This window comes from Otolemur garnettii, unplaced genomic scaffold (genome assembly GCF_000181295.1).
Source record: "Otolemur garnettii isolate 467f Iridium unplaced genomic scaffold, OtoGar3 scaffold00029, whole genome shotgun sequence".
NCBI classification, from domain to species: domain Eukaryota; kingdom Metazoa; phylum Chordata; class Mammalia; order Primates; family Galagidae; genus Otolemur; species Otolemur garnettii.
Genome location: NW_003852424.1, coordinates 3,307,437 through 3,322,346, shown reverse-complemented (window position 1 = coordinate 3,322,346; position 14,910 = coordinate 3,307,437). Strand labels below are relative to the sequence as shown.

Sequence of the window (14,910 nt, the reverse complement as noted above, 5' to 3'; positions counted from 1 at the left end):
TATGAAAAGAAAAAAAAAAAAAACCAATTTCCGAATATTTCTTTACTTCTATCATGCAGTTGGAATTCCTGAGCTAAATGGTTATCGGCAATAACACATCAAACAAGCTGAATTATTTGAAAAAAGATTAAATAAGTACAGAGTGAACTGTATAATTTTTTTTAGTACAGTATATTCTGATGTAACAGACAGACTGATGGACTAAAAGAAAATAATCTTTGCTTGCAGTTGAATGACTATTAGTGAAAATGCATACATTTGCTAAAAATAAAATGGATAAGATTTTTATCCAGCCACGTTGACCTTTATCTGTCTTAAGGAAGTGCCACAGACAATTTGAAATAAAAGAACACATGAGGGAAGGGGACTGGAATGCTCCCACCTAGTGGGCACCATGTAAGGGTATGTGGCACAGCTCCTGGGTGCAGAATACAACTAAAATAGTGACCTTACCTAACAAATGCAAACACTGTAACTTAATTGTTGGTATCCTCATATTAATGTGGACTTTTAAAAAAGGGAACACATACAAAAAAACAGGTGGATAGCATCCCTGCCCACGCTGCTCTGAATGCCCCACAAACACATGAGTCTGGTCACAAGAGTGAGACCACAGGACCTGCTGCAGCAGCAGCACACATCACCAGACTGGGCACCTGGACATGGACCCACACCCTGGAACATTCTGCAGGATGGGGGAAATCCTTGTCAATGGGTTGTATGACCCCTGGAAAAATGGACTGCACAGACAGCAAGGATGTGGAGAAGCAGGGAGAGAAGAAAAGGGAGTCGAGGGATGCTCCCCAAGGACAGGCTCCTTTTACCCGAGTACTGAAGGAGAAAGCCATGTGTTCCTTGGTGAGAAATGGCTTGGAGATGATCCTGGAGAGAAGTCAGGGCTGGCTCACAAGGGGCCCTGTCCAAGCCGAGCAGTTTCAACTCCACAGATTAAAAGGAGCCAGCAAAATCATTCAGGCTCAGCAGTAAGCTGATGACACTTATACACCAGGGAGATGGCCATGCTGAGGACAGACTCGAGGGCCTGGCATCAGAGAGGAGACACTGCCATGTCTTGGAGAGAGGGACACCCCATGTCCCCTGGGCATGATACACACTCCCCCGTTTAGACTCTGTGAAGAAGCCCTGTTCCTTTTCTACAGGAGGCGCCTTCCTGTGCCCACAGCTTATACTATTCCCATAACGGGGCAACCTGGAGGCTCACCTGCGGCAATGTGGGTGGCAATGGAAGGGCTGGATTCCAGAGGTATTTAATCTGGTGGCAGAGTCCACCAGATTGTGGTAGGAATAAAAAACAGGTGGTTGGAGAGAAAGCAGAGTGAGGGATGGCTGTGAGGTTGCTGGCTTGGGTGATGAGGGGATTGTGTGGCCTGAGACATGGGACAAAGAAGACAAGAAGCGTTTTGAGTGCAGTAGATATGATTTGGGATTTTTGGATTTTGGCACAAGAAGCTTGAAGTAGCCATGGGATACCCAAGTAGAGATGTATACGTGGAAATGGGGTTGGAACTCACTGGGGACCAGGTAACATTGATCATAAGTTACCCATCAGTGATTATTTCGCCACTAAAAACTCTATCATAATTATTATTTGTGGACTATTAAAGTTATTTTTAATTTTAAAATTAAAGATACTTTTATCAAAGATGAAAAATACTTTTATTGATATTTTATTTCTTGAAGCAGATGCAGGTTCCTGCATGTTCTAATTCCTTAAAATACTCACAAGTTATCATTGCTAAGGGGGAAGTTAGCTTTTTTTCCCCTCTCCTAAGGCCTATTTCTTATATTTGTATCACTTATTCTACTGGTCAGGTTGTATCATGTTCTTTTTGATTTCATATTTCAACAGGGACAGTGAGAAACTGGAACATGTCCAGGAAAGAACAAAGTAATTAAATGGCTAGAAAATTGGTGCAAGAGGTTAGGCTACAAGAAAAGGCCAAAAGGCTTGTGATTATTTCATCTGGAAGAGAGACGTGTGAAGGGTCACTTAATAGTATTCAAGCACAGGTAGAATTCCTATAAGGAGAGCAGTCACCAGAAAGCTTCCAAAGCATCCGTCTCCTTTGTAGATTAAACAAGAAATGAGACTCTAAACTGCAGCAGGAGAGAGTCTTATCTCACATAAGGAAAAAACATCCTAGCAGTAACGCCAGCATGCAGATCCTATTTCCATGTAGCATGTGCCAACTTCTGTGGGCAGAATTCCATCAGAAGGACTCCTGGGTTTCCCACTGGCATCCTGGCAGTCATGGGGCTAAAGATGGAGCAGCACAAGCAGGCAGGGTCTCCAAAACAAGCCAAATTTACCCAAGCCCAGGAGCCAAGGCTGCTGTCTCAAAGACCATAAGACCCCTAAACTAGGCTATGTTGCTGAGGATGGAGGAAGGGGAGATGGGAGAGAGAAGGGGAGACAGACAGACAAAGTAGGGAGAGAAAGCAAGCCGCTGCCTTGGACAGGGTTGCAGGAATACTATGAACATTCTAGAACTCAGAAGGTTGCACAGACTAGCTGGTAAGACTAGGATAAATGGACTAAAAGGGAGAATTCAGACTATTTTCATTGACAAAATTACCTGCCTACTCAGCTGTTTACCCCTAAAACTTGAACTCAGGCACATACAATGTTGGCTCAAGGTTTGCAATGCTATAGGCCCCATCCTTCCTTTGCTGTATCTACCAGTATTAGGATTTTCAGGTATCATGCACAGCTTTGGAATATCTGTTGCTAACCAGATGGACTAATGCAGTCCTTGGTTTTTATTTTTTTTTTTAAACAAAATTAATTCTAATCGACAAAAATTACATCTATTTATCATGTACAGCAGTTGTTTTTGAAATATGTATACATTGTGGAATGGCTCCTCCACTGAGCTAATTAATGTATACATTGCCTCATACGCTTGTGAAGTTTTTGTGGTAAGAACACTTAAAACTATTCTCTTAGCAGTTTTAAAGAATACTTTATTAAGTATAGTCACCTGGTGCTGCAAAAGATCTTTTGAACTTATTCCTAGGCAACTGAATTTTTTATCCTTTGACCATTATCTCCCCAAAGCCCCACCTGCCCCAATCCCTGGTAACCACCAATCTACTCTTAACCTTTATGAGATTGCACATATAAGAGAGATCATCACTTAACATAATGTCCTCCAGGTTTATCTATGTCGCAAATAACAGGATTTTCTTCTTTTTTAAGGCTAAAAGTATTTCATCGTGTATATCCAAGGACTGACAATTAGGTTCATGAATTCATCCTAGAAAAGGTGCTACATGCCTCACTGCTAAATGTAACTATGGTCACCTTTGAAGTATTCCCCTTGGGAAGCTAGCTATGCACTAATGCCAGTGCCTAGTCCACCCTTCAAGCCAATTTTGGTACTCTTTTTCTGAAATGGCCATCAGAGCCTCATCATACGAGGTTAACGTAACCAACTCTTACATTATCCTCAAGTTTATGAACTCACCACGGTGTGCTTAAGTTGGCAGCACTGTACAAATAACTTGGTAAGGTTTCAAAACCCTGGTTTATCAGTGTCTCACAGCTGTGTTCCTGTTGACATGTGGCAGTGTATTGCTAAGTGTCATTTGTTATTATTTATTATTATTTTTTTAGACTATGCAAAAACTGCAGAGCTGTTTGTCCTGTTCATTATGGGAGGTGCAGAGCTACGTATGGCTGGATCAACAGGCATTTGCTAGGTGGAGGAGTTAGGCTGCAAAAGGAGTTCTAGCATATGGGAGATGTACGAGTTTGGATAGGGTGGCTTGTATGCATACCCACGTGTCCCAGTACAACTGGTTCAGCTAGGATTACAGGCATGAGCCACCGTACCTGGCCTGTTCACCTGTTTATCATTGTTGTTGTGTGTTTTTGTGTGCAGTATGATGATAGCTCTGATGGGCATTCCAGAAAACAAAGTTCTAGAACTGCTTTGAAGGGTAGACTAGGTGCTGGCATTGGTGCATAGCTTCCCAAGGTGGCGTCTGTAGTAAGGAAGAATTTGAGAACTTAATCATTACACCCTCACACACCATGTTTTCTTTATCCTCCATCTGCTGATGGACATTAAGATGAGTCTGTATCCTGACTACCATGAACATAGCTGCAATGAACATGACAGTGCAGGTGTCTCTTTGATGTGCTCATTTCATTTCCTTTGGACCCAGAGGTGAGATTGCTGGGTATGTACAGTGCTTGTCTTAGACTACAGATCAGGCAATTGGAGCCTGGACATCAGAGACTACCACCACTAGACCCAAGAGTACTAACACCAGGCAGGACTACACTGCTATTGTTTTCGGGGAGCAAGAAAGAAAGGTGTTATGCCAAACTGGATCCCATTACATGAACATGAAATAATCTAACAAACTGGGCTTCTAATAAGAATTATCAGAAACTCTGTATGGAAACAATTTCACCAAAAAAAAATGTTAAATTTTCTTGGTCTAAAAAGTATATGGCCCTTGTTTTGCTTATGTTATCTTACAAAATTCAGTTTTAAAATCTGAAATCATCCCAAAGAATAGCCTCAGAATTATCTCATTCATGGCTTGAGCACAAACTCCCATTACTCAATCTCTGCACCCAACACTAGACACCGTGTGCCGTGGTGCTTTAAGAGCATGCGTGAATTTTACCAATGGGCAGTTAAGCGGGGCAGAATGCCTCAGCCTGGGACGCTGTCACAGAGATCCCTGTCCTGGAGCAGGTTGGACCAAATAACTCTCAGAGTTCTTTCACTTCTAGGCCCTGCTCTTCTACAAAGGGAACTTTACCCTGGAAGTGAGAACAAAGTAACCTAAATATTATACCCTCATATTAATCTGAATAAAGCTTAAAAAGAAAAAAAGATTCCAAGCCCTGACCCTGAGTCCCAACTAGCTCCAAGAAGGCGGTAGAAAAGTCAGTTCAATTCTTGATATAACGGCTTTAAACATAGCTAGGTTGAAAAGGAAGTTAGCTCTCCAGGGGCTGCACCATTTCAAAGGAGGGGACTCAGGCCCTCTCCCTATCTGTCACATGAGGTATAGACCCAAAGCTCAGCATCCTTGCAGCCCAAACTCCCAGACACAGTGCCAGTACCTTAAGCAATACCCTTCTGAGAGCTGGCCAACTCTGTTCTAACAAAAAAATTAGAAATAAAAGAGTCACAGCACCCCCACATTCCCAAGTCCTGGCCCGACCTATTTTCGGTTCTACCATGCTATTCCCTTTACAAGTCTTACTTTTGGCCTGGACATAGAAGAACACAGGGTCTGTCCATGATCCATTCCCAGAGAGAGAGGTAGCCTGAATTCGGGCTGTATAGTTCCCTGGGTTTAGCCGGTTCAGCTTAGCCCCTCCGTATTTCCTGTACTCCTGTCTGGATACACATTCCCGTTGATCCTGGGGGGAAAAACATGACATGTCAATTTCCCACAAACTTCAGAGAAATCTGGGAACTGACAGCAAAGCTCACTGCACTGGTGGCTCCAGCTGCCCACTCTCTGACCTCCCACCTAGCAATGACCTCAGCTGGCCACAAAGGGGAACAAACCAACTCTTAGGTTATCCTCAAGTAGCTTTAAGTATACCCAAAGGTTTTAATCAAACACTTGTGGAACCCAGAAGAACTCCAGCCTGAGCAAAAGCTATTATGACTGATCTAGTCAATGCCACAGGTCATTTTCTACAATGAAGTAAGTTTCTTGGGAGGTGACACAGAGCCAGCTCCTTGCAAGCTGTAGAGTACTCCTCAGAAAGTGTGCAGGTGGTAGAAAGACCCAAATCCTCACAGATTTAGCATCTGATTTTATTGTTTTGGTCTTAAGTTAACCAGAAGGTAACCTGCATGGTGACATAACACGTGCTATCAACTCTGATGGAAATACAAGTAGACATGGACTGCAGCTTCACTCTTACCTCAACTTGTGATCCATATTTAATTTCATACATTAGAATCAATCCATTGGGATTCTCAGGTTCTGGCCACTTTAAAAAGATGGAGTTTTCAGGCCTTGGCTCCCAGGTGACTGGCCCAGGAATGTCATCTGCTCCTTCTGCACAACAATTTAAACAAGCAACCATGTTGGATTCAGGTCTCTGGGGAGTGAGACCAACACAGGGCTGACCTGAGTAACTCCTCAGTCTGCCTAGGCCTGTGGCTAATTACAAGAGGAGAGGTTTCAAAACTGGACCAAATGGATGACATGAACACCTCAGGGTGTCATAGGATCCTCCCCCTCCGCCCCAGTCCCCCAGCAGGAAAGCCTGCTACCAAGCATGGTAGGAAAATCTTGGCAACCTAAATTAACTTTCTTCTTCCGTTTGGCTACCACCACTTGAAAAAAGGAAACCATGGGGCGGTGCCTATGGCTCAAAGGAGTAAGGCAATGGCCCCATATGCCGGAAGTGGCGTGTTCAAACTCAGCCCCCTGCCAAAAACTGCAAAAAAAAAAAAAGGAAACCATGGGACAGAAGCAGCATTGCAGAGGTGGCAAGAGAGCAGATGCAGTGCACAGGGCCTCCAGGCGGTGGCAGGACCCTCCCAGATCGTGTCTACACACAGCAGCTGCAGTTTTTACACAGGTGTGAAAAATGGCCCCAAGTGGCCCCTGAAGAAGTTGGTGCCAGGAGCAAGCGCTTCCTGCTGGCATCAACTCCTGTCACTGCCAGCAGACCTTATGGTAGTTTCTCTATTCTGCAAAGTGGTGAGCAAAGGTCCTGGGAAGTTACAGCTGGAAAGGCACTGCGGGCTCAGGTGGTATACATTTTTCCTAGGAAGGCTTGGGAAACTGAGACATGGAAGGCTGATGGCTACCCAAGATGTGTTGCACATCAGTGTCAGAATTGTGTACAGGAGACCCTGCTTCCTGGACTCTAGTCACCCCTTGCTCCTTCTGCTACCTAGAGCCTCCTGCCGGAAGAAGGCCTGGGCAGTTCACCCACTTCAAAGATGGGCAAACAGCTAGCTGAGTGACAGGCAATGTCTAACATACAAGGGAAAGCTGAAGACAACCAGACAAGCAGGACCAGAGACTGCAGGGAGTTTACCTGAGGAGTGAGTGAGTAACTGGGAAGGTTAGTCTGTGAGCACTCAGGAGGGAGCAGCCTAACTTACCTGTATACAAATGGACAAGGGGACACCAGCTAGCATAGTATAAACCAAGAAGTAGGAGGAGAGTGGAACCTGCAGGGAGCTCCCTGCTCTCAGAACTTATCACGGGAGACCACTGGAAGTGATATCACTTGGAGAGCAAGGCTCTACTCCCTGTTGTGTCTGGTCTACCAAGCTGCCTACCAGTGATCACACATCATTTAGTAGGCAGACGCCAGACTAAGGAGCATGGGCCTGGTGTCAGACCCTGTGTCTATAAAACACAGTCTTCTCCACTAGGCTTTAGGGAATCAGCAAGGGGGCTAGCTGGATCACACCATACCTGCAGGCATGGTTCTTGCAAACACAAAGTTGGAGGCACTGCAGCCCAGCTTCTCAGCCTCGTGGTTACAGCTATGGATATCAATGCGGTACAATGTAAAAGGCCGCAGGTTTGAAATGACAGTTCTCTCTTTGTTGTCTACTCTGCTCTCAAAAAAAGGGTACTCTGTCTCAAGCTCCTCCGGGTCTGTGATATTGTAGGTGTCCACTGCTGTGGTGTTCCTGCTTCGGCTGGACATGGTAGTGTTGGCCACTTGCATGACGTCCCTTCGCTTCCTTTCAGGTCTGTGAGAAAGAGAGAAAGTTGGATTGTATGTGCTTCTACCTCTTTTGTCTTTTCTATGACTTGGGTAAGAGTAACAGAAAAGAAAAATCTTAACCTTGGCATGAGAACCAACAAGTAATACAGGGATTTCCTTCTTTCTTTATTGAAGGAATGGGCCTTGCTCCGTCACCCAGGCAAGAGTGCAGTGGCAGCATCATAGCTCACTGCAACCTCAAACTCCTGGGCTCAAGGGATGCTCCTGCCTCAGCCTCCCCAAGGGTTAGGGTTATAGGCGCTGTGCCACACACCTAGCCTTCTTCTTCATTGTTTATCTTGCCTTCTCTAATTCTAAAAACCCCAAACTCCATACACAAAGTGCCCCAGCTCTCAGAGTGGTTATTCCTTTAAACCTGGAGACAAACAAGGCCTCAGCCACTCTTGGCCAGGCAATGTCCCGGCTATTTTATCAGAATGCTGGTGCCATCTGGTCATAGACCTTATGGTCAAAAGCATTAAAGGTGACAAACCTCCTGGTGGCACTAAGATTTATTAGGGTGTTGGTAAGAGCTGGGGTGTGTGGCATAGGTCCCAGGACAGATGGGGCCGTGGGAATTCAAAGGCTTATAGTGGTGGCTCCTTTGATCCCCTTGCACGTGGAAATTAACTACTGGTGCCTGGAGCTGAGCAGTGAGCACTTGCTTGGACCCCTGGGCCTTTCTCCCAGAGCTCCTGCTGACAGCCTTGCACAAGCTCCTGGAGTCTGTGTACACACATTTGGTCTCCTGGGCCTGGTTTTGCCTCCTCCTACTCAGCAGGGAACACTTGTGGCCTCCCAAGAAGGGCAGAGTCTCTGCCAGGGGTTTGAGAAGCTTGGAATAACAGCTACAGACAGAAAGTGAAAGGGAGTGTACAAAATCTCCGGGGAGGACACGCACACCCCAAAGCGGGTGAAGCAGTCCAAGGAGCAGGAGGGTACAGATCTCCACTCACAGCTCTGGCTGAATGTTAAAGTGGGTTTTGTGACTCTCCCAGGAACCCTTAAAAACTGGACTCTGATATTACAGAAACAAAAAAAAGCTGAATAGAGAGAAGCACCCTCAGTAACCCTCAGCTCAGACATAGACATACCGCAGCAAATTAGGGTACTGAGGCTGCTGGCTTGAGTCACTAGTCTTGGAAATGGGAAAAAGGCAGGAAGCACATGGGACAAATCCTGTCATCCGGAGGAAGTGAGAATGCCCAGAAAATGGACAGCCCCTCAGTCTCACGCAGGGGACAGCAGCAGCAGCTCCTCAGGGAAGGAGGTGTCCCAGGAGCCACACGAAGCTGATGCTCAGCCTGGGCCCAAACCTGGAAGGAGCCTGGGGAAAGAGCCCCTGTTCCCCAACTACTAGCACAGGGATTCATCCCCCTGAGGAAAACACGGTTCTTCTTCATGCAGTGGGATACAGGGCCCCACCAAAGGCGTGACCCACACACCTTTATTCCAGTAGGCAGAGGAGCACACGACAGGGGTGTGTGTTTGCTTTCACAACACTTGGGAGGAAGGGTTAGGAAATGAGGCTGCTAATCCCCCACCTCACACCCTGCAAATCAGCCAGCCAGCCCTCCTGAATGAGAACACAAGAAACCAGGTTTATTACTGGGGAGATCTTTTTTTCAATGCATTATCAACACATTTCCAGCCTTCCCTTAAAAAAAAAAAAAAAAAACCACCAACACACACTCGTGTCCATAAGAAGTTGCTTAAGATGCCCTGCAAAACATTAAGAATACTGCGTTAAAACCCCTCTCCCAAGGTGGCACCTGTGGCTCAGTGAGTGGGGCGCTGACCCCATATACCCAGGGCAGCGGGTTCAAACCCGGCCCCGGCCAAACTGCAGCAAAAAAATAGCTGGGTGTTGTATTGGGTGCCTGTAGTCCCAGCTACTCAGGAGGCTGAGGCAGGGGAATCGCCTAAGCCCAAGAGCAGGAGGTTGATATGAGCTGTGACACCATAGAAATCTACTGAGGGCGACAGCGTAAGACTCTGTCTCTTAAAAAAAAAAAAAAAAAAACCCTCTCCCAGCCTGCCAATTTTGAACTGAGGTCACGTCATGAAGCACATGCAGGAGTTTACTCATTTATAAGCACTACACTTTCAGAGACTGCACAGTCATACACAACCAAGTCAGGGACTTGGGGAAGGGGGCAACATAGGACATGATCTGGAAGACAGCTATGGGTAAGTACAATGGCCCCTTCGTGATTCTCTGTAAACGGCTACATTTCCAAATGGCGTGACCAGTAGTAAACATGACTGCCAACTCCACACGCCCCGTCACAATATACACCCTCTCCTACTGAAAAGCCTTTACTTCCCATATTCTGCCACCATTTTAGCTACTAATACCCAACTATCAAGGTAGGTGACTGAAGACAGACAAAGGTCAATGAAAAGCATTTACCACCAAATACTGACTTCAGAAACCAATGCTACAAACGCCAGCATCCATTCTGTTCCGAAACACACACGATGCGTGATGAGGATGGAGCTACATCTGACTTAGCTGGCTCAGCCACCAAAACTGTTCTTAGACAATTTAGTGGTAAAGCAGAAAATCAGCCTTCCTGTCATCTCGAAACTCCTTTACCTGAATTCTATCAGATCAGTAGGAGGAAAAAACGAACATTAAGTTCTTAGATACTGTAGCCTCTCACCATGGACGAAATGTGACATCACGACACATCCATGGAAGAAAGAATCACGAGTCAAACCTATCTCAGGAGAGAATAAGGACTAAGGGATGGGCAACCGTGTCCAATGAGCGGAACCATCAGAGGAAACTTATTTTCAACCCAACAAAATGGAGACTGTGCATTAATAACATCTGCGTTGACCACAATTGCTTTTGCATCATTGTTCCATATTTGATAAGAAAAAGGTATTGCCCTGTAATTAAAACTGAAACTGGGAGCCTTTAGTAAAATCTTTCTAGTCCTGAACCTCTGGTGGTGGGCTGGTATGACAGACAGGACACCAACATAACTAACAGCCTTTGATAGAGAATAAACAAACTTCCTGCCCAACCTGCTTGGGACACTAATTCATCCTTTCCTGTGGTGACGGAACTGCTACCAACTAAGCTTCTGCCAGCCTGGGTGGAATGGGCTATGTGGAGAAGCAACGTAACAAAGGGAGAGAGCCCTGACATGTACCAAAGCAGGGATCATGTCCCCAATCAACTCCTTATTAATCAGGTTGATGAAGGTCACTGAACCTGAGTCCAAGTTTTTAAACATATTTATGTTCTTTCCAGTCCTCAAACTTTCTGACTCTAGGAACTATGTGTGATACAAAGATATCCTGGAGAAGACAACAGCAATGAACTCTAAGCTACCAAGCTGATTCATGAGCCCCGGCAGTCTACCTGCAGTCAGAGCCCTGGCAGGGCAGGTTGGGAGAGCTCTGGTAAGCTCTCAGACCCTCCTCCCAGCACTGGGGGCTTTACTGTCAGAGAGCGAAGGAGGGGGAAGAAAGCCACCAAGGAATGAGGAGTTTCATTTTCAAAAGGAAACAGGACCTCCAGTTCTAATAGGTCTCTATCGCCTGCTTTACTGATTTGTCAGGGTAAGATAGCTGTCTTCGACCATTTTACAAGTACTGGGATGGTCACTTAGCAGGAACAAAAAAAATCACTTTGAAAACTCTATGTTGTTATAAGCTAAGAAAGCAGCCACTACAGGCTTCTGGGCCCTGGGAGTGTGGAGAGGGCAAGAGAACACACGTGGACAGGGACCCCTGGGGTCCACACTGATCTAAAGCCAGCTCCTCAGACACAAGGATGTTTCCAAAATCTGCACTAAAGAAAGAGAGCCACGACTACCACTCTTTTTTCCATCTTCTTTCTGAGACATTAACTGGGCTATTCTGCTGAACTTTTTCACTCTTTCTTTTTTTAAACTACAAGGTCTGACGATTATGTTTCAAACTCATCCTAGAAAAAGTGCTTTGAAGGGGGACTAGGCACTGGTGTCAGTGCACAGCTTCCTAAGGGGAGCACTTTATTTTTTATTTTTTTTATTTTTTGAGACAGAGTTTTAGCCTGTCACCCTGGGTAGAGTGTTTTCTGAGTAGCTAAGACTGCAGGCATGCGCCTCCACACCCAGTTAGTTTTTCAATTTTTAGCAGAGACAGGATCTCATTCTTGCTCAAGTAGGCCTTAAACTCCTGAACTCAAGCAATCTACCTGCCTCGGCCTCCTAGAGTGCTAGGATTACAGGCGTGAGCTACCACACCTGGCCACAAAGGGAGTACTTTAAAGGTGACAATAGTGATATTCAGCATTTTGAAGTATGTAGCACTTTTTCTAGGATGAGTTCGCAAAATTAATTGTCTGATCTCATATTTTCTTTATTGCTTTTTATTGCAGTAAAATTAAATTAAAAATATATGGGAAAAAGGTTTTTTTTTTTTTGCCATTTTAAGCATTCTTAAGGAAACAAGTGAGTTGTATTAATTATATTCACAATATTATACAACCATTACCATTATCTATTTCCAAATATTTTCATCAACCAAAACAGAAACTCTACCCATTATGGAATAATTCACCATTCCTCACTCACCCCAGCTCTTGCTAAACTCTACTTTCTGCCACTCTGAATTTGCCCATTCCATGTAACCACTCACATGAAATCACACTGCCTGTCCTTCTGTGCCTGTCCTTATTCCACTGGCATGGTGTTTTCAAGGTTCACTGATGCTGTGGCATGGAAGAGAATTTCCTGCCACTTCATGGCTGAATGTTATCCCACTGCATGGGCATAGCCAATTGTGTTATCCACTCACCTGCTGATGTGACAGACCTTGGGGGTGGTCCTGGATTTTGGCTACTATGAGCAGTCCTGCTATGAACATTTATTTGCCTCCATTTTTGTCCCTGCTTTAGAGAAACCCACTTCAGTGCAGAGGAGCAGAGCCTTTGCAGAAGGGGCTGTGTGACTCTGAAAGGTCGTTTTCTAGGCTGCTTCCTTAACTACTTGCACAGGATGCCTGTGGCATCTGGTTATGTTTTCATTTTTTTTCTTCTTGCCCATTCCTTCTCTGCCAGGCTGAGAGTGGCAGTGGGGAGAAGCAGAAAGGACAGAGATTGCCCAAATCCTGCCTTTTTCTTACTCGTTTCCATGAGCCTGGGCGAGTGATTTCAGCTCTCTGAGCTTCACCTCTATTCTCTGCCATGGGGAGCCACCCGCTCTCTGCAGGAGGCTAGGTGGCTTGATGGGTGGCAGCACCTGTCACACCAGCCACCCTCAGCAACCAAGCCCTGGTCCCCTTCCCTTCAGGGCTAACCAGCTTCCATAGGATTCCACCTCACCAAACTGACCTCATCTCCTGCTATTCCCTCTCTGCTGACTCACAAACTACCTGATAGAGAATAAGCAATAGGACCTCCCACCCCCTCCCCTCCTGAGCAGCAGGTTCTGACAACTGAAATTCAAATTGGTACCTGGGCACAAAGATGGAGTTGTGCAGGAAATTCTCGAAGACTTTGCGGTACTCAGCCTCCTCCTTCTCGGCCTGCTTCTCGGCTTCGGTTTTGGGACAAGCACAGCAAGGCCCTTTCTCTCCACCACACACTTCAGTCTTGGGATTCTCTGTCACCTCTTCGATGTCAATGGTGCCATCAGCGTACTTCCTGATGGGAATTTTGTCTTCTCGGAAAACAGAAGCCATGATGAGAGTGGGAAGGAAAGGCATTACACATGCTTGTGAGCAAAAGCTGTTACACCTTTGATCAGGAAGAGGGCTGGTTTCCAACAAAGGGCTACACTGTTACCTGATTTGTCTAGTATCAGGGCTCAGGAATGTTCACACAAGGTGAGTGAGCAGGCACCCCTCTGTCCTGGCTGCTGTCAGCATCCTTCCTTACCTTTGGAGCAGTAATTATGCCGGTAAAGGTAGCTGTCCTGAGGCTGCCGCTGCCACCGCACGATATAGTAGCTCAGGTTGCCATTGGGCAGAGAAGGAGGGTTCCACTTCACGATCAGCTGAGAAGAGGAGTTTGATGCTGAAAGCACGTCCAGGGGAATGGATGGAACTGGAAAGGGCATCAAAGAACAGCCTCAGAGAAGAGAAATAAACCCAAGAGCAACCTATCAGACACTCAACACAAACAGATGGGAAGCTACATGTTTGACCTGGAGAAGAAAATAGTAATGAAAAATGGAACACAAAGTGAAAACTGAACCATGCTTTGAAATAGTGTTACTTTAAATGGCCAACATTTCCCTTTAGATGTCTTTTCTTGGATAATCTCTGTGAAAACAACCATTACTGAGTGGCAAATGGAAAAAAGGTTGCTGGGGCACAGCCAGGGTTAGAAGAGACAATGTAAAATCTACAGCTAATTCCAACACCAGTTATTTCTCACATGTTAGTTACAACTGTCAGTCTCCAAAGCTTTTCACTCCAGCAGTTTTAACAAATGGGAAAACGGGCTGACTAGTATTTGATCTGAGATTCTGAATCTCTGATAAAAATGGCAAGAAGCCAAAATGGAAGAAGGAGGTGAAGGGGGGGGGGGTGGAGAGTGTGTGTCACTCCCCCACACGTAAGAGACACGGGGGGAAAGGCATCTCGTGGAAACCCACTATTTCTGTAATCATACTTGAGTGGAACAGCTGACACGTGACTCTGAAAGGCAGTCTAAAAAACGCAAACACAGGAACCCTGATTCAAAAGAACAGACTCTACTACCAGCAAAAGGAATATTGATTTACAGGCAGAGCATAGTAATCTGATGTAGCTTGACTTACTATTGATCTCCAAACTCAAACCCAGACCTGCCTTATATACAATGGACCACTGAAATCTTGTTTTCACTGGGTTCACAAGAAAGCATTGATTCTGATGGTTTGTCCAAAGTGCAAGAGACACTTCCACTGTATATTATTTAAGCAATGTGTTCATCCAGATTTTTAAAATCTGAAAGGGATGAACAGCTTGAGGGTGCTTTAGGGTATATAATACACACAAGGTTCCGAACACCTTTAAAGGATGTACTTTGGGAAAAGGATTAGTTATGACTAATGCCAGCTTTTTAAGAAAAAACATAACCACTTGATGCTTGACCTCTTTAACGTTTCCAAAAATAAGTACTTTATAAACAAACAGCTTATTCCTGGATATTTCAATGATAGATATCACAAAAAAACAGCAGT

The 14,910-nt window shown here is 45.2% G+C and overlaps 1 protein-coding gene across 2 annotated transcripts in view; it reads right to left on the bottom strand.

Moving 5' to 3' along the window:
• Window positions 1-14,910, bottom strand: part of IGF1R (insulin like growth factor 1 receptor) — a 325,080-nt gene that overhangs the window by 28,468 nt on the left and 281,702 nt on the right. For both annotated transcript variants that reach the window (XM_003788643.2, XM_012804437.2), the window contains exons 9-13: window positions 13,620-13,787; window positions 13,197-13,401; window positions 7,444-7,727; window positions 5,927-6,063; window positions 5,251-5,410 (exon numbers count right to left, since the gene is read on the bottom strand). In XM_003788643.2, the coding sequence (XP_003788691.1) occupies window positions 5,251-5,410; window positions 5,927-6,063; window positions 7,444-7,727; window positions 13,197-13,401; window positions 13,620-13,787 (954 nt within the window). The remainder of the gene's footprint in view (window positions 1-5,250; window positions 5,411-5,926; window positions 6,064-7,443; window positions 7,728-13,196; window positions 13,402-13,619; window positions 13,788-14,910) is intronic.